This window comes from Sesamum indicum, linkage group LG8 (genome assembly GCF_026168435.1).
Source record: "Sesamum indicum cultivar Baizhima isolate 11 linkage group LG8, ASM2616843v1, whole genome shotgun sequence".
NCBI classification, from domain to species: Eukaryota; Viridiplantae; Streptophyta; class Magnoliopsida; order Lamiales; family Pedaliaceae; genus Sesamum; species Sesamum indicum.
Window position 1 is genome coordinate 19,459,962 of NC_142664.1, and position 18,515 is coordinate 19,478,476.

The 18,515-nt window shown below is 36.9% G+C and overlaps 2 protein-coding genes across 6 annotated transcripts; both read right to left on the bottom strand.

Moving 5' to 3' along the window:
- Window positions 1-128: 128 nt before the first annotated feature.
- Window positions 129-5,471, bottom strand: LOC105168144 (serine/threonine-protein kinase PBL34). Its single transcript, XM_011088092.3, has 6 exons — window positions 4,355-5,471; window positions 2,481-2,815; window positions 2,248-2,383; window positions 1,596-1,732; window positions 1,381-1,504; window positions 129-835 (listed from the first exon to the last, which is right to left on the bottom strand). The coding sequence occupies exons 1-6, from the start codon at window positions 4,536-4,538 to the stop codon at window positions 318-320; spliced, it is 1,434 nt and encodes a 477-aa protein (XP_011086394.1). The 5' UTR covers window positions 4,539-5,471; the 3' UTR covers window positions 129-317.
- Window positions 5,472-7,298: 1,827 nt separating this feature from the next.
- Window positions 7,299-16,795, bottom strand: LOC105168145 (uncharacterized). Of its 5 annotated transcripts, XM_011088093.3 has the most exons (11): window positions 16,402-16,795; window positions 15,566-15,877; window positions 13,743-13,820; window positions 13,049-13,614; window positions 11,581-12,210; window positions 11,236-11,390; window positions 10,110-10,318; window positions 9,889-10,016; window positions 9,501-9,814; window positions 9,320-9,423; window positions 7,299-8,063 (listed from the first exon to the last, which is right to left on the bottom strand). In XM_011088093.3, the coding sequence occupies exons 2-11, from the start codon at window positions 15,855-15,857 to the stop codon at window positions 7,993-7,995; spliced, it is 2,547 nt and encodes an 848-aa protein (XP_011086395.1). In that variant the 5' UTR covers window positions 15,858-15,877; window positions 16,402-16,795; the 3' UTR covers window positions 7,299-7,992. The 5 variants fall into 5 exon arrangements, with proteins under 5 accessions (XP_011086395.1, XP_088740388.1, XP_088740386.1 ...); XM_088884262.1 differs by lacking the exon at window positions 16,402-16,795 and having other exon boundaries at window positions 13,049-13,570; window positions 15,566-15,615; XM_088884260.1 differs by lacking the exons at window positions 15,566-15,877; window positions 16,402-16,795 and adding an exon at window positions 13,932-15,517 and having other exon boundaries at window positions 13,049-13,637.
- Window positions 16,796-18,515: the final 1,720 nt, after the last annotated feature.

Genomic DNA, 18,515 nt, shown 5'->3' on the forward strand with positions numbered 1-18,515 from the left:
CACTGAAAAATCAACCAAACCATTCATTCTTTTAGGAAAAACACTAAAGAACGACAAAAGGTGCTGTCGGTGGTGGTTCTTTTTTTTCTTTTTTTTTTGGTGGGGGTTGGTTAGAGATTGAGGATGGATTTGACATGTAAACATTTACTTGATACACTTCACCTCCGTTCTCATTACATTGTCTCCAAGTGGGAGTTCTGTCCCTCTTAAGGTCACATAACAATAGAATCCGTATCTTTTCCAGTAATCCGACCAGAGGCAAACGACATACTTCCATATTGGCCTTAAGGACAAAAGAATGGAAGGCTGACCCAATTCTATGGTTTACTGTTTGGTTTTGGTGAATTGTGAGCAAACTGATGATACGGTGAAGCATTAGTACCACTTGGAATTGAGAGGCTTCTTGGATTTTGCTGTCCGTTTCTTGAGAATGAACCCTGAGTTCTAAGGCTATTTTTCCCATTGGGGCTGGAGCTGGCCCGGTCAGCTTGCATCGTCTGGAAGTAGTAAGATGAGCTAGCCATATCCTTGAGGTTTGGCAAAGGCTTCAAAGCTTCAACAACTTCACTCATCAGAGGTCTGGCTTTGGGATCCCGACTAAGGCAGCGGGCCGCCAATTGTGCAGCTTTTTGGGCACCTTTAATCGAAAAATGGCCTTCTAGCCGAGGATCTATCAGACGATAAAACCGTCTCCTCTCACCCAGATGTGGCCTAGCCCATTCCACAAGGTTATGTTCCCCATTAGGCCGGTTTTTATCCATTGATCTTCGGCCCGTGAGCATTTCAAGCAGGACAACACCAAAGCTATAGACATCACTTTTTGATGTAAGATGCCCTGCGACAGAAAGAGATAAAAGTCTATCAGATCAAAAGCACGACATTAAGAAAATGCAAAAGTCATCACTTATAAGAGCCAAAAAGAATCTCTACTAGAGGTCATTGGTTCAAGAGGAACACACTGTCGTAGATAATAGTACAAAATAGACTAAGAGAAAGATTAACAAAATTTAAGATATCAAGTCAGACCAATGCAGAATCAAAGTGCAATGCAGGTCAGGGGAGGTAGGAATTTCTCACTACCACACCCAAAAGTCAACATCTGGATAAAGCCAGGCAATGTGTATATTTAGGAGAGTGGCGCAGCTCTGCTTGTAAAACTTGGATTCAATAGTTTTATCTCAAACTTGGTCAAATGTCATTTCTCACACCAAGAACCACATTCGATCTGCTTCTTCCATCTCCATTCTTTCAGCTATCTTGATAAAATGTTTCAATCCAGACAAACCAGTAACCATTGTTTCTTCTCTCATAATGTTGCTCGTATACAGGAGCATCACTAAGTGCGGAAGCAAGATTGCAATATAAAACAAAAAAGTTTACCTGTCATGACATATTCTGGGGCTGCATAACCGTATGTTCCCATCACACGAGTAGAAACATGAGTTTTTCCTTCATCTGGAGCATCTTTGGCAAGTCCAAAATCAGAAAGTTTTGCATTATATTCCTGAAGAATAAGTCAGAGAGTCATGTAAGTCTCTAGCAAGCAGTAAACATCCAATAGGAAGGTTGTGAGGTTTAGAGTGTTGAGAACTTACAGCATCCAGCAGGATGTTAGACGTTTTAAAATCACGATATATCACCGGTCTTTCGGCTTCCTCATGCAGAAAAGCTAGCCCATTTGCAGCACCTAGAGCAATTTTCATTCTGATAGACCAAGGAAGTGGCAGAGACCCTACAATGAACCATGTTAGGATTTTGCACCATATATCAAAATATCATTTTAGCTCTAGCAAAGAAGTGAAACAAATGCAATATTGATGCAGTTTCATACTGCCTTTTGTTGTGTAAATGTCAAAGATTCCAACCCAAGATGTTAAAATATGGCGAGAAAAGGAAAGATGAGCATAAAAATATGATCCTGAATAGGATATTATACGAGTCTTTCCTATAATCAAGTCCACTGGTCGCATGTAAGAACCAATAAAAAGGTTAGGCAGGCAACTGAGACTATTGCTTGGAAGTGATAATATAGATTAGCGGCTGCAAGGTATCAAACAACAAAATCTAATAAATATAGAAAGCGCACACAGATCTCATCACTAGATAATGTTTATAATTTTCCAACTAAACTCGGGAGAGAGCAAGTTATACGATAAAAACTCTCCCAAGACAATCCTGCATGACAAAACATGAACTTCATGATCCATTAACACAAAGTGCAATAGAAGATGTCTAGGTACAACATACTTCTGAATAGATGGTTCTCCAAGCTTCCTCTAGGCATGAACTCATAGACAAGCAGCCTCTGATCATCTTCAATGCAGTAACCAATTAATTTAACCAAATTAGGATGAACAAGGTCGCCCAAAAAATTCACTTCAGCCTACCAAATAATAGAAAGTCAAAATAAGCCAACATAAGGACTGATAAAACAGATAATAGAAACACTTCAAGAAAATCAAATTGAGAAAGGGCCAAACCAGCCATTCTTTGTGACCCTGAAGTCCATCATGATTCAGGGTTTTGACAGCAACAGTAAGTCCTGTCCCTGGTTTAACGGGTGCTGTACCATTCTCTTCAATCCATCCCTTGAACACACAACCAAATCCCCCTTCACCAAGAAGAGATTCTGGTCTAAAATTTCTGGTGGCCAACTTAAGGTCATTAAAAGTGAACTTCCGCAGCCGAGAAGAAACTTTAAGCTCCTCCTCAAGTTTGGTGCTGGAAGAATTGCTTTCAGCATTGCTTGTGGTGGTGGAAGGGATTACAGTGGCAACTGGTTGGTCTCTACTGGTATCATTTGTAGATTTAGTTTCTGCACATATGCATAATGAAACAACAGATAAGAAGATATAAACTTCTTGCATGATAACTCCAAACTATACTGTTACAGATTAATTAATTACGCTATACCAAATGATGACAGGAACTTTTTGAGTGAACTACATGGAGATAAACAATCTAGTAACACTACAATAAGACAACACATGCGTGGATAACCAGAACACTAGGTGCTGAAACAAGTTATACCACCAGCTTAACAGTCTCTTTCTAACAATTACCCAAAAGTGTCAAAAATGTTGACTGAGGATGCTCAAGCAACGGGGCATACAAACAGATTGATTATATTTTGGATTCCTAAAATGTATGGTTTTGAACATACATTTTAAATGCCAATGGTAAGGTGAATGCATGTTAAAATGAAAGTAAGTAGAAAATAAACACCAATAACTACCAAAACATATAAAGCATATGCTGCAATTATTTTGAAACAAGGTTTATAAAATTCAATTTCCAACAACAGAGGATAGAATACTTGGATCAATAACTAATCCAAATAAAATTCACGGAGACCAATAATTATGCATTCTTCCAGTTATGCAGCTAGGTTCAATTCAATGCAATACATTTCCACAGCCATATACAATTTGGCTGGAATTTCATCTCACCATTAATTATTTTTCTCATGAGCTCATATATTACTTCAGCAGTCAATGTAATCAACTACCCTTGGTTGTGGTTTCCCTCTAAATTTATTCAATAGCTCTTTCTTACAGCAGTCGTGGGCCTTCTTTGAGCATGGCCAAACAACATGGAAAGCTTCTCCAGTTTTACTTCCTACTTGTGTTGCATCTATAATTTCATGTAGTTATAGAAAATTTTTGCCAGCGGCAGCAAGACAAGTTCCCAATAGTCCTCAAACACCCACAACTTCCAAATTGAATAACCTCGATGACTCGTGGAATGAAGAAGCTCATCGAATTGAAAAGGAAAAATGGTCATTTTGTCTAAGATACACATTGAGAAAAGAAATATAAACATGTTTCCCAAGTTAATGATACCTTGCTAACATCCGAATATTACTTTCAAACCCCAAAGAATCTGACTTATAGTGGTCTGGAGACCACCTAGAACTAAAGACTCTGAACAATCTAAATCACTCCGCCAATGTTGCAGCCACAAAATACCCATTGCTTCCCCACCCTATTCTCTTCCTTTTTCCAGGAAAAATAATTGATTCGAACCGCAAAAACAAACCTTGCAAACTATTAAATGTCCATATGATGGTCAGTTTCTGTGAGATGCCAGCTCAACTTCCATAGATCCAAAAGATGATATATTTTTGCTTCGCCTGCCCCTTTCCTTCTCTATTACTCAGCAATCAGTATAGTTTATCAAAGCATGTTAGAAAATGTATTTAGTACAACTTGCAAATACAGCAACTACATACCACTCCGAAACAACAGGAAAATAACTTGTTTAAATAAAAGAAAGAATTTTGAAGCTCGCATCAAGCTGCACTGGAATCTAAAATGAGCAATAACAAAAGATAAATAGAAAGTGAGGAAATTACCGTGGGTGCTGATGCCACTAATAGAGCTATCAACTTTAGATCTTGAAGAAATACAGCAGCCAAAAAACCTTAACCTGATGCAACATCCAGTCTCCTCCACAGCTTCATCATCTTTTTTCTTCCTCCCCTTTGATTTCTTCACATCCCAAGACTCCACTTTTAAGCCATCATCACCTAATCCCATCTTTTTCAGACCCAAAAATCATCAAATGCCCCGAGAAATCCGAATTTCCAACCACCCCCCACCTCCCTACTATATAAAATTATACCAAAATAGTCCCACAACTGAGTCCAATTTCATAAGAATTCCCCAAAGAATCACCTAAAACAGCTCAAACCCATTTCAGAAAATAAGTCAAATATAACAAAGGGAAACCTGTCTTCCACTTGCAAGAAAACCCAAATCGCCAAACGAAAAACAAAATACTTTCTTCCCCTCAAGAACCGATTTTTATTCAAAAATCCAACAAAAATGGGGGGGGGGGGGGGGGGGGGAAGGGAAAAAGAAAGCGCAAAAGAACAACCCGAATAGCTGAAAAGATTACAGAATATTCTTTCCACTTCAACAGCTAATTCCTGATCAAACACCCCGATAGATAGAATCGACGAATAAACTCAGACCCAGTTGAAAGGAAGAACTGAAAATCACACTGAGTGGGGAAAAAAAAGCTCAGTGATTGCAGATCACATGCTTGACCTTCAAAGCAGAGAACTTTGCTCCTCGACACTGTGCAACAAGCAAAGCTGGAATCAGATAATACAAGTATAATAGTGACAATAATCCCAGTTCCAAAAAGTATTACTATCACTTCTACGCCACCACCCCAGAAATGCCTCTCTTGAAAAAGATATTGAAAATCTCAACAAAAAAATACTCGATAGATGCTGACCAGTTCAATGCTCAAGAAACAAATAAATTATATATATCCTGCCACTACACACACACACTCACATATATATATAATTATGATAATCAGCAAAAATACATTTTAGAGGATATCTTGAGTTGTTTGTTTGTGCTATGCGTATGTGTGTGTGTATATATGCAATTTAATATATGATGATGATGATGATCTCTATACCAAAAGTTGAAAAACGCATTTGACACTAAGAATTATGAGTACTTACTTTTTCATAGAATCTAATAAAAACACTAATAATAAAGCAAATGAGGAGCTGCCCGGCGGGCAGGAAATTCCAATTCCAAAAATAACCTTCTATCCTACTTTTTCTAATGTTCTTGAAAGTGGATGCCACCTAATATGGGAAATTCCATGTTCTTTCTCTTACTTTTAAACTTAATTTAATTAACTATTGTTGGAAACAATTTTATTTTTCTAAAAATGAATTTGTTGATGTTATGTGATAATCATGTAGATAATTATATATGATTAAATTATTATATCTTTATGAAATTATATTTAATATGATTTTATTTAAATAGTATTTAGATGGTTTATCTTATTTAAAAATAAAAGAATGTAGTATTAACTTGTCATATGTCAAAAAATAAATGAGAAAATGTGATTAGTCAAAAAAGAAAAAAAAGAAAAAATCCAATCGAATGAAAATAATGGAACTCATATAAAACTCCAAGAAGATTATCAATTCACCAAAAATTTCAGCCTAAATTCAACGTGACATCAAAATTACTATTTTCTTTAATTGTATAGTCATGAATAATATTAATAATAAATAATATAGATTTAGATATAATAATAATAATAACAATAAGAACAACGGTAATTATTAATGTATAGAAAAGTATTATTTTCTTCAAATATTATTGCTATTAATTTTTAGAAAAAAATGTAAGTCACCCGACTATAATATTGCAAATAAATAAATTATTTTTTTATAAAAAAAAAATTATCTCTCTATGTATTTTAAATACAACAATTTATCCCTTACACAACGAATAAATCATTTTAATTTTAAAAATACAGAAAATAAATTATTATTATTATTATTATTAATTATAAAGAAATAATCCATTCATTTACAACATTACATTAAATAAATTATATTAAATTAATGTATAGCCAAGGTAGGGGTTAAGTTGGGAAATTGGAGTTGTTGTGAGAGAGGGAGAGGAAGAGGCAGAGGGAAGGCAGCCAGCCGTGAGTTTTCACTTTTCAGGGTGAGAGAAGTGGAAATGGGCGGGCAGGAGAGATAATAAGAGGCGGGAGCCACCATCACGGTGAGGTGTCAGTTATCCTTGCATGGATTTTCTCACTCCCCTCGGCGGCGCGTCGACTTAATCATGCCCTTCCTCCTTTTATTTTTCTTTCTCCCAAAACAAAAGCAAAAAAAGGAAAAAATCAATATTTATTTTTTTGTATATATTTATTTTGAGTTCTCCTTTGATGAATGTTTAGGGCATAGAGGATTTTGCTTTGTGAGTATATAATATAATAAATGCTAACTATCTAAATTATATATATATATATATATATATATATCCTATCAAGTTCCTAAAAACATTTCATTCATTTATTTTCTCGCACTGCAAAGTAAGCATTATGATGCAAGTGCTTATATTGCTTGCTTGCTTCGGTAAAAGAGGATATTACATATTTTACCTAAGTTTTAGACCATTTTCAATTTTAATTATTAATAGTTCAAATTTTGGTTTGGTATGACTCAACACTTCAATATCTTTCATGCTACAGTCCAGACCATCACATCCATAAATTTTGTTTTACATCCAACGTCAGGTGCTGGGAGATGTATCCGTAGATCATATCATAAACAGTCTTCTGTAAATAACTGCAAATTAGATTGCAGCTGCAGCTCAATGGATATTAATGCCGGTAATATTCCAATGCGGCGTATAAATAACCTGGTGTAATTTGATGTTATCGGACATTATTGTTACGTGCGCAAAGATATATTCCAATACGACTTAAATGGATATGGATTAATTCGGATGAGTATCCGCCAATACTTTGAACTATATCGAAATTTTATATATATCACAACGATGTATGTGCGACAACCAGATGCGCCACAATTTCCTAACAACCTACTGACTGAAAATTTCCCAAATGTTAAAACATAGCAATTACAGAGCAAATTTTCAGGCTGGAATTCCAAATGTAGAAGGAAATAGCTAAATATTAATCACAATCTATGATTTAGGACAACTGATAATGAGAAGGCTTGCAAGAATAATACATACGAAAAGCTACACATCCACATTGATGGAAGAGAACTACTGCTGACAAACGATGAGTATAATCAACTTCAAAGCTGGTGTTTCTCATGAATCTACCATTGGAATGGATGGACAATAGTTTCTCCATCTACTCTACCTCAGACTGGATCTATGAGTCTCAAATCAATCAAAGGTTTCATCAGTATGAATCCTACCATCAGATGCAAACTGGATGCTTCGCATACACGGATCAGTATTACCCTGAACTTGCATGTGGAAATGTATATGAAATAGGCCATATATCAATCCAGAATTACACAACATGAGAGCAAAATGCACGAGCTTAAGTGGACAAAACTGGAATAACCAACATGTTTAGCTCATATGAAGAGAGAAATACGCAGCAGAGTCATGCAGCAATTTTCGTGTATCTTGCCAGAACCATGATAAGATCAGTAATTTAATTGTGATAGTGACTGCCTTAGAATATACCAGTGGCAATGCTCGAAGTTGCATTTATCTTCAGAGATCGCTCAGGTACATAGGTAGTACCTGCCATACCAAAATAAAAGTCCATTTGTCAACTTAAGAAACTGGTATTGGCAATTCTATGAATAATGAAGTAGAGAATTTTAACAACCATTCAGTCTGTAGCATCAATAGCTTTCTTCAAATCTCATAGTTGATAGAAGACTTCTACAGTTAATGGGAGCGGTTGCAAACCGGCTTCTCATCTCAGACAATATTTTTTTTGCATATGTATTTTATACATAAGCTTTCGTCCAAAATACATTTCAAACATATTTCACAACTCTAAATTAGGGCAAAAAAGAATACAACATCGACTCTAATTATTACATTTTATCTCTTAACTAACACCTTCTGTCCGTCACTTAACTATCCGCATCACACTTTATTGCATATCCAAACATATTAAAAATCTATTTTTTATCTCATTCGAATTGGTCTCATCTCATTTATTCTCATTGACACGCGATGAGATGTCAAGCAACCCCACCAACATATCTCATTCTTCTATCAGCCGCAAAATCTCATAGAACTACACGTGTTCTTTAGACCAGAAGTTTATACTTGTACATGTCTATGTCTAGCTCTTCTAGGACACTAGTGAATGTTGAAACCAAGTTTTGATGGATATATGCATTTCCAGGCATGCGTGTGAAGTTGATCGATAAGAAAGTACCCCACTTGAGATGCTATGAGTTAAATTACTCTTGATAAAGAACTGGCGTAGTTGTAATTGATCTAATTATAAGTACCATTTCAGGGAAAGGAAAGTCATGCAAGATATATGATTGAATCAAATCCTAAAACACCCTTGGAAGACCTAGCTATGATAATTAAAGAAGACCAAATAGAGATCCATAACCTCTCAACCACAAATACCAATGTTTACAGAATTGACAGCATTATAAGAAGAAATCAAATGTAGCTGAAAGCTGCATCTCCCAAGAGTTCTGGGGAGATGATGACTGAACTGAAGGCTTAAGATAAAACACCAAAAACAGCACATACATTAAATTTATAATTATGAATAGGTACCATAAACAAACAGCTAAATGGTAGAAGAAATACAAGAATCAACCTAAGTTTAGGAGCTTTAGGTTAAAGCACAAATATCACATTTACCCATTTGTCATTAGTAAACCATATCCTTCATACATCACTCCTGTTATCTAAAACAAAATTCATATTGATAGAAAACTGCATGTTTGTCATTTTTACACAAAATTGATAGATAGACTGGGGGCGAGAGATGACCGGGAACAATTAGAATATTCTTTTACCTTTCTCCTTAACCTCTATTTGTAGAGAATCAAGAGTGATTATGCCATCAGTCAAAGGAAGTACTTCAAGCTTGACGGTTGCTGTAGATTGAGAAGGGACGTATCTGGTGCAGAGAAGAATAAAATCTTCACTGACTGAGTAAGTTGGAAATGAAAAAAACGAAAATCAGAGATAATATACCCCAGTGGAACTCTACTCTGCAACCATAAGTGGGTGCAATCTGGATCACTCTTTGGAACCACATCTGATACAGGGAGAGTTCGCTCATTATTGGAAACTGATAGTGGACCATCTTCCACTTTCTGTCCTTGATTCAGAGTGAGAGATGTCTGCCGATGCACCATAACAGCTCCTTGACTATCGATTGGGCTAAAAGGCGAGCAGAATGAATTACTCAAGGGCACTACAGAAGGGGGAGAAGTAAATGAAGCTGGGGCAAGGACTGTTAATGTCAGATTGTCGGATGTCATATTTGATACTTGAAGTGTTAAAACCTGAAAATTTGAACCACTTAAGATGAAGCTGCAAATCAATATCGTAAAAAAAGATCACAGTAATTCTATAGAACCTGAACTGGAAGCTGGTTTCCATCAGATCCAAGAGCTTGTCTGGACATTTCAGATGCCACGGAGATCATAAGATCCCTTGACATACGAGGCCGCCAGCTTGTTGGCTGCTTAAAGAACAACTTTGATTCTACAAAACATGCAGACAGAATAAGAGTACCATAAACACAGGGCTCTTCTTACCAAGCTATTGCAGAAAATCATGTAAATTCTGATTCCATACCACTATAATTGCATCGACATGATACAAGAACTGCATACTGATCAGTAGGTGATGCACTATGTTTCCCTTCAGATTTGGAGGATTGCCAGCTTGATGCAGCATTTCCAGCTGGTAAGCGTGATGGTCGTAGGTTACCATCAGTGTGACCCTTGCCATGCTTCCAGTAGCTACTTGCCAGTTTAAGAATAAAAGAATGTTCTTCACCTCTCCTGCCAATTATACACCACAACAATCGACCCCTTAAAAATCGAGATCAAGCAACAGCTGTAAACCAACAGCAGTAGACTAGATTCTTTCGCAGGACATACACAATTATCTGCAGATGATATATCGGTTGCTTTTGGAGAATGAATAAATCTCATAATGGATCATGTAGAAGTTTCCTGCTTACATTTGGCTGAGCAATTCCGTTTCGAGAAAATAGTTCACATCGGTACCTTGTGTCAAAACTTAATAATCTCTCCTCAAATTCCAAACTCACCATGGACTCAAGTAATTCCATCATCTCCCTTCCAGAAAAGCAATTACCAGCAACATATTTTTAGCAATAATTTACAACCATAACATGTTACTGCTGTTTTGACACAGATCAGATTTTGGTCATATATGTAGCATCTGGCTTGGGTTGAATTATGAAATTCTCAACCTGAAGAGGTAGACTAGTCCTAGCACCATAGAGAACTAACGCATTTTATGTGGAACACCTCACAGATTTGATATGCTTCCACATTGTAGTTGTTACCTGTATCTGAATTAAATGATAGATTTGCCATCTAAGGAGCACTAGGATCAAAACTTCACATTTTCGTTCACAAATGTTTGAGAGATATGGTGAGAAAGACTGCAGTCCTGAGGCCACATTACCAGCAGCAAAATTGTCCAGGCCTCAGTCACATACAGCATAAGATACTAGCCCCAAAGACCAGTTTTTGCAGGAAGCAAGACATACAAGATTTGTTATATCTAATAGGTAAATCTCCATGTTCTCAAATAAGAATTTTAAATGTTTCAGCATAATTGCAGTAAATTACAAAGAAATGTCAAAATTCTTTACATACGTAAGCAGTTACTAAAATACCAAAGAAGAAAGTTAATTAGACAAGTTTATGCAGGTAAAAGACAAAACCTGAGTGCCAAATTCGGTAAACTGCAGTTGTTCCCAGATTCGATGCAAGCCATAGGTAAGAAAAATGGTGGTCCACTTTTTGATGGCTCTTCAAAAACAATTGCGACAGCATCTATAAACACCACAATATCTGGCACATGTGCAGGCGAAACATTCTGCAAAGAAGTTTTGATATCATAAAACCCTAAACGGAGTATCACATATTTCATAATCAAGCCTTCTCGGGTTTCTTTTTTTTTTGGTTGAGAGTACACTTCATACTAACTTACTAGATAAAATGGGAAGCAAGTGAGTGAGGTTAGGGTTGTGCAGGGGCAGGGATGTGGAGGATAAAAGAAACTATACCTTTACATGGACACAAAGAAGATCATCTGTGTTGCAATCAACAGAAAAAGTATGAATTTCTACAGGTTGAATTAATTCTATTTTTCTCCTCCACCTTCTTCCAGGTGTATAAATTCCTTCGAGACCACACCGAACAGAAAATCTCTCTTGTTGCAAAGGCACACCACGAAAAGATAACAATCCCTCATTTCCACTTTTTCCACTTTCCACAAACTTATTGAATGAAAACTGATTCCAATCTTCCGGGTCAAATGTAGGTTTAACATTGGGAGTTGTGACAGCTTGGGGTGGTGTCATATTTGGTGGAAGTGAGGACATAGAATGACTTCTGAAATGACCAAACGAGAAAAGCTGAGAACTAGAAGACCCAGATACAGCAGGTTTTGTGGGTGTGCTCCGAATACTTGAACTAGAACTCAATGTAGGAGGAGATAAAGGACGAGCTGGAGGAGGAATAGAATTATCCAAAGGAAGCAACCATTTTAACAATTCATCAGAAGGATCTTGATTCCAAGAAGTAGGAATATCCTGGTTAAGAGCCAGCTCTCTTTGTTGATACTTTTCGAACTGAAGTATCTCCAGAATGGGATCCTTAATAAACTGAACACCAACAGTTACCTGTAAAAGTACCTGCATCCTTCCAAACAAGAAAATGAAAGTCAAATAAGTTGTGGTACATACAATTCAAGGCTGCCACTGAGAGAGAAATAGGGAAGATCTAGAATAGTTCGTGTATTACACAGGAAAAGCAGTTAAAGCTTCACTATGCAGGTATTGGAATGGAAAATGTCACACTATGCACCAAATTTAAAAAATAACATTTTCCTATTCTTCTTTTGGAACATGACATTTCATACATGAACCAATCCAATTTAGTGCAAAGGCACCACTGCCAGCTGTCTGTAAATGTAAAAATGTGAGACAAATGATGGAGGCAGCTAGTGCAGCTTTGTGTAGGAAACTAGATGTATCGCAAACTGCAGGAGTGACCTTTTCGATAACCAACATAGAAGCAATTTCACGCATCTAATTTGCAATATGCTTGTTTATAGCTCAGTGAGGAAGCATAATCATGCATGGTCCTTCCATTCAATTCAAACAATCAGAACAGACTAGCTGACACAACTAACATAACAGAGCAGTTTCTTTGTAAGGAATAACCAGCTAAATATTAATTACAGAACTAGGATGTGACCATTACAAAAGATGTCCCAGCTCACACTTCAATAGTATTATCAAATATTCCAACCATCATATAAGATTTTCCAGGGACATAACATTGTGCAATATGAGAAGAAACGCAAATATACCCTGCTGATAGATTAGCAGGAAAAGATATAACCTGCAATCAAGAATCAGAGTTCATCTATAAGATGACTCAATGCCACCAAGTTGTCCATCCGGCTTCCATAAAAATGAAAGAATAACAGAGACTATAAATTTTTCTAAAGTTTCTGTGAAAACTCACCACTATGTCTCCATTTGCAAGGGACCAGCACTCAGCACCTCTGGCCAGGCCCCCAGATGTGCGGGCATCAAAGTTTCCTCTGTCAATCACAGCATTTATAGGATTCTTGTTTTTTGTGGTAGTTGCAGTTTCTGAAGAATCTCCTGTCAATTGTTCTTCAAGTGTGGCAGAAGATTCAAGACAGGCTTCTAGAGCTCTTCTGTTGGACCAAAGTGTTTCATTTGACTCTGCAATTCGGGCAAAAAAGTGCGAATTTTTAAATCTTTGCAACAACTGCTTGGTCTGTCTTTCATGATCTTCCATCCTAAGGAGAGATTCACCAGTTGAAACAACCTTATGTGAATCAATCTTCCCTTTTGTCACAGTTTCATTGTGCTGGATATCTTTATCACTGGGACTTGCATCCACTTTCTCGGAAACTGAATTTGTTTGTCCTCTAACATTTCCATTTGCTTTCTGGGGGCTTTTCCCATTTTTATTCATGACAGCAGCAACTTTAAATGGTGTAATTATTTCTGTATCCTGCTTATAAGCAGACAAACATGCAAGAATTCGGATTTGTTCACCTAAGATAAGGACATACATAAACCTGTAAGGAAGCGAAAATCACAGAATAGAAACATAGAAGTGAAAAGTACCCATAAAACATCATTATGGGGAAAAAGGCCACAAACACACGCACGCAAACGGATACCTGGAAAAACAAAGCTGCGATCCAGGGAGCGAAATGAAAGTATATCTGGTGCCTCTGTCCAATTATCAGGAACTTCTTCTGAAAAAAAACAAAATCATGAGTTAAAATAGTTCATGTATTCCAAACATTTCATTAAAGCAGCAGCTCCAGTAAAGCTCTAAATAAACTTCATCAGCACATCCAACACACCGCCACGTCGCCCTACACATTTGCAGGAGGCAAGGTTTCCAGCTTTTCATTTGCCCTCACTTCGAAATCACAGCTGCCCCCACCATGACAAAGCATCCACAACCCCTGCCGGTCACTCCAGCAACACCAAACCAGATCATATCATCTTTCTCACAGCCACCTTTGTTTCCTTCTGCCACCATAAAGACCACCTTGACCTCCATCCACATTTAGAAATTTACCATTGCTGTCACTACCACAACCCAATTACAGCCTTATCTAATCTAAGGAGGTGTTGATTATTTAGGAATCTAAGATAGAGAATAGGTGATGTTGAGAAAGAAATCAGATAAAAACAAAGGGAAAAACGAAATAGATGTGTCCAGTGAACTCAAGCTTGAGCTGGAATTAGAGCTTATTGTTCACAAGCTAGGGTCGAGATAAATGCTTCTGCAACACAATCTGGCTTGAGCTAAGATCATAAGTTCGACAAGCGAAAGTCCAAATTTTGTAGGAGGGGCTTGAGCTCTGCTCCTCTCGAGTCCTAATTGTAAGCACATCATGATAGGGGGCTATTCAGCGTGGTTATGAGAAATGCTCCAGGTATGGTAAGAAAGAATTTTCTTTCTTGCTGCTCCTTTGCTTCACGCATGGTAGGAAAATCTTTTTCTTTCTTTCAATACTCCATTTAGTGACTGTAACTTCAGAAGTTCCTATTTCTTTTACCCACTAAGTAAAAGACTTGACACGAAAATGGAAGGTCATACCCAATAGCAAACTCCTAGTAGAATATATCAAGTAAGAACATACAAAATAGAAAAGTTAGGGGCAGAATGTTCAGTTTACTTTAGAGGAAAGGAATATCAGGCATATGAATCATACACTTGACTACCACTAAATTTACGTATGGATGATCTGCTACAGATCTGAATCACTTAACATTTCTACTATCCAAGCTGGATTTCAATAAACAATGATCCATACCCATTGGCGTCCCAAGGCCCAAGATGTCATTGAAACTGAACACAACCAGATAAAGACTTGAAGGAGATCATCAAAGAGTCCACTAACAATTTAGCTTCTCTCAGGAGCGGTATGAAATGAAACTATTAATATCTAGTTTCCAAGACAAGGATCAAAGGATAGACTTTCAGGCACAGTGCTTGGTTTTCAGGTCACGTATACGAACTATATTAAATGTCTTTGAGTCAACTAGGCACATGGATTAGAGAAGTAATTCTATAAGAAAATTTTTCATCTTAATCAATATGTGTGAAACAAGGAGAGATGTCTTGACTTGATCTAGGTTCGTTCGTCTAGAATATGAAACATTTCTGGAAGGTAGAACTTTCCTAGTAAAATTATAGTTATTCTTTCTCTGCATCCAATGGTAGACGACAAGATTATTCCTTAACTGGCATCAGAGAAATGGAAGACCGAAGAGAGTGACTTGTATTATAAAATTGCAAGTGTCAGAACTTCTGATCGTAACTTCAATCTTCACCTCTATTTTAGGTTGCTACATTTTCTAAATAAGAGATCTAATGATTTCATCATTACTATGATTAGATAATAACTATTCAAGACTGTCATATTAGAACAAAATAATTAAATCATGATGATGAAATCAATTACGAGCAAGCAAGATGTCATACTATACGGAATAATTATCATGCCATCAGCTTCTGTAACATCTGTATGGGTATCAACTTGAGAGTTGTTCTTTCCACTTGAAACTGCCATGCTGCCATTCTCGTCCCTAGACTCGTCACTCTCTGCATTTCGGGTTTCAGCGGACGTACTTCCGTTATACGGATCTTCAACAATAAGACCTTCTAATGTGGTAGCAGCTTTTGAGACATAATTTGCCTCTACTTGAGCCTCTTTAACAGACTGCATCTCAGGAGTTGCAGTCTGGTTATTAGACCTCAGCATCAGAAAATTCATATTTTTTACCAAGAAATTTTCTGCAACATCAGAAATGATGAAAAGTTATAATTTCAACTGTTGCCCAAGTGCCGGAAAAGAGACAAAAACAAGATACGAATAATTTCTCCATCTAGAATCAAGATTAATATAACAAAATTTTACTTCAAAAATCCCATATGCATATACTCCGTAAGGAATACCATGCTATCTAACCAAAATAGCTGATCCAAACTCCTAACATCCAATGTCATACGTACGCAAATGAAAAACTTAATCTTTTCCGTGTAACATGTTCCAAAAATGCATTTCCTCGCACCAAAACCTAAATTCACACAAACGAAAATATCATAAACACGCAACTCAAAACCAGAAGACAAAAATCAACTTCAACAGATAAAACCCCTCGCTTCTGCAAGACAGACCTAGGTCTTCAAACTTCAACCATTCAATTGCATAAACAAGTTGCATACTAATACTTGCAAACCAAAGGACAATTCCACACCCTGAACTGGACGCAAACATCAATTTATCCCCTGAATAATGAAAGTCATCGGCAACTCACCTGATCGGAGATTAACGGTTCGTCGGAGCAGCGGTTGACCGGTTAGATTAGGAACCGGGATCACGGATGTCTGCAGCGACGATAAAGTGCGAGATTGAGGGCTGGATCTGCTGGGCAGCGGTGGGGTAGCTGAAGTAGAATCAGCCTCCCACAGTAGATACAGTCGTCTTCTCGGTACTTCACTCTGCCATTACCATGTTTAAAAACTTTTCTACTTAAATTCAAATATTCACTTTTATTTATTTAAATAGAAAAAACAACTTTGGATATATCAGTTCTCCCACAGTCCAATCAAGTCAAGATAGTATTTAGTCGAAAAATAAATTTTTCATCTGAAAAAAAAATTCAAATGTATTTCATTATTATCAAAAAAAATGGATAAAATGCAAAAATCCTCCATGTTTTCGTGAAAATGCTAACCCCCCCCCCCATAATATAATAATAGATTGTATGATATTCTATGTTTCATAAACTCAGCTAACCCTCCCCCCTTGTCACTTTCTTGAGTCTTCCCTATTTGATAAGTACGTCTGAGGGATTAATCTTGCCAAGAGAGGATTCCTCATATTCATGTATGTCGGAAACTGAATTTATCATGTAGCTATACACAGACATGTACACATTTTTCTTCAAAGATCTATGCATATAATCCTCTACGTTCAACCTATGATACCCTATTGCTGCAATTGCATGACAGCAAGGGTATCCGTAAAGCTGGACATCTCACAATTACAGTGTCTGCCATTCAAATATACCATATGATTCTCCATATAATGTCTCACCCCATACTTGTTGTCGCCAGCCTAATTAGGAAAACAGTGTATGCTCTCACTTATTTGCTTATCAATCTTTCTAATAATGTTTGGACAAACCACCCCTTTGTACTTCTCCATCCCTTCTCTATTAATTTGTATCCTAGTCATGCATCTTCTTATCCACTCAAACATATCAATAATAGCAAGCTCTTTAGCCTCTAAGATGTAGCTATTAAATGATTATGATATGTTGTTAACAATTACAGCACACTTTGTTTGTATGGAAAAAAACATGATGTGATAGAATGTTTTGTAGCCAATCATGTGGAGTGAATTGATTAGGTCTTTTTGTCCACGCCATTTCAATCTGTTTCATCACTTTTAAATGTTGTTTCACATTATATATAGAAGCAGTTTTCCAGAACAATTTTTTTAGCTCATGCCCCTTAAACTTCACCTTTAAAATTGTTGTACTGCGCGTCAAACAATACCTATGTTCAGCATGTGGAGCAAGTGTATCAACTACATCAAATAACCCCTTCTGCCTGTCAAATATGAAAGCCCACCCCCTCTCATCAGCAGACCTAATATTCCTTAGCAACAGGTTCAAAAACTACACCTAACTATCTACCTTTTCAACCTCAATATATGCAAATCCTATTGGAGATATGTTATCATTCACATCCCTTCCCACAACTGATAATATTGACCCTTTTACACACCTTTCAAAAAGCACTCATCTAACCCAATTATAAGTTTGCACCCATTCAGAAACCCTTTCCTTAACCCTGAAAAACACACATACATTCATTGCAACACAAGGGGAGTCAAAGCCCTGTCAACCTTCAACAAGAGTGCTAGTAAGGTTGTGTTTGGCAATTGTGGCACAATAATCATAAAGTATGCGATATCGTTCTTTTATATATGCCCTCACCAGTCTAATGCATGTCTTTTTGCCCTATACGCCTTAAATAGAGCATTAAACCTGAAGCTCTCTTCTGATTTTGTTTTTAAGGGATTCTAAACCCTCATTAGGATTATCCCTTACAGTGTCTTAAATCCTCCTGCCAATGTATTTATAATTAGTCTGCTTGTTTTCAATAGTGTGTGCATAATTGTGAATTCCTTTGATTGATTTTATCTGAAATGTGCTTGTTTGCAATTCACAACCCTTTTTACATTTGACAGTGATTTTGTGTCTTTCATTTTTGTTCAAATGTCAAATTCCACCCTTTTCTCACAGCCCAATCCCTCAGCACATTTTTTAATGTTTATCTTGTTGGAAACCGCAACCCAACAGTCAATTCTCATCTTATTATCATGCCATCTAGGATATTCTGAAACATCCTCATCTGAACC

Bases quoted from the DNA above. Each gene is read 5' to 3' on its own strand.
- LOC105168144 (XM_011088092.3), bottom strand. From the start codon at position 4,538: ATGGGATTAGGTGATGATGGCTTAAAAGTGGAGTCTTGGGATGTGAAG. The intron at 1,733-2,247 runs GTATGTTGTACC...GGTTCATTGTAG, and splicing joins GGAGAACCATCTATTCAGAA to GGTCTCTGCCACTTCCTTGG. The intron at 836-1,380 runs GTAAACTTTTTT...TTTCTGTCGCAG, and splicing joins CCCAGAATATGTCATGACAG to GGCATCTTACATCAAAAAGT.
- LOC105168145 (XM_011088093.3), bottom strand. From the start codon at position 15,857: ATGAATTTTCTGATGCTGAGGTCTAATAACCAGACTGCAACTCCTGAG. The intron at 9,815-9,888 runs GTTCTATAGAAT...TCAAATTTTCAG, and splicing joins GAAACCAGCTTCCAGTTCAG to GTTTTAACACTTCAAGTATC. The intron at 9,424-9,500 runs GTATATTATCTC...TCTCTGCACCAG, and splicing joins CAGAGTAGAGTTCCACTGGG to ATACGTCCCTTCTCAATCTA.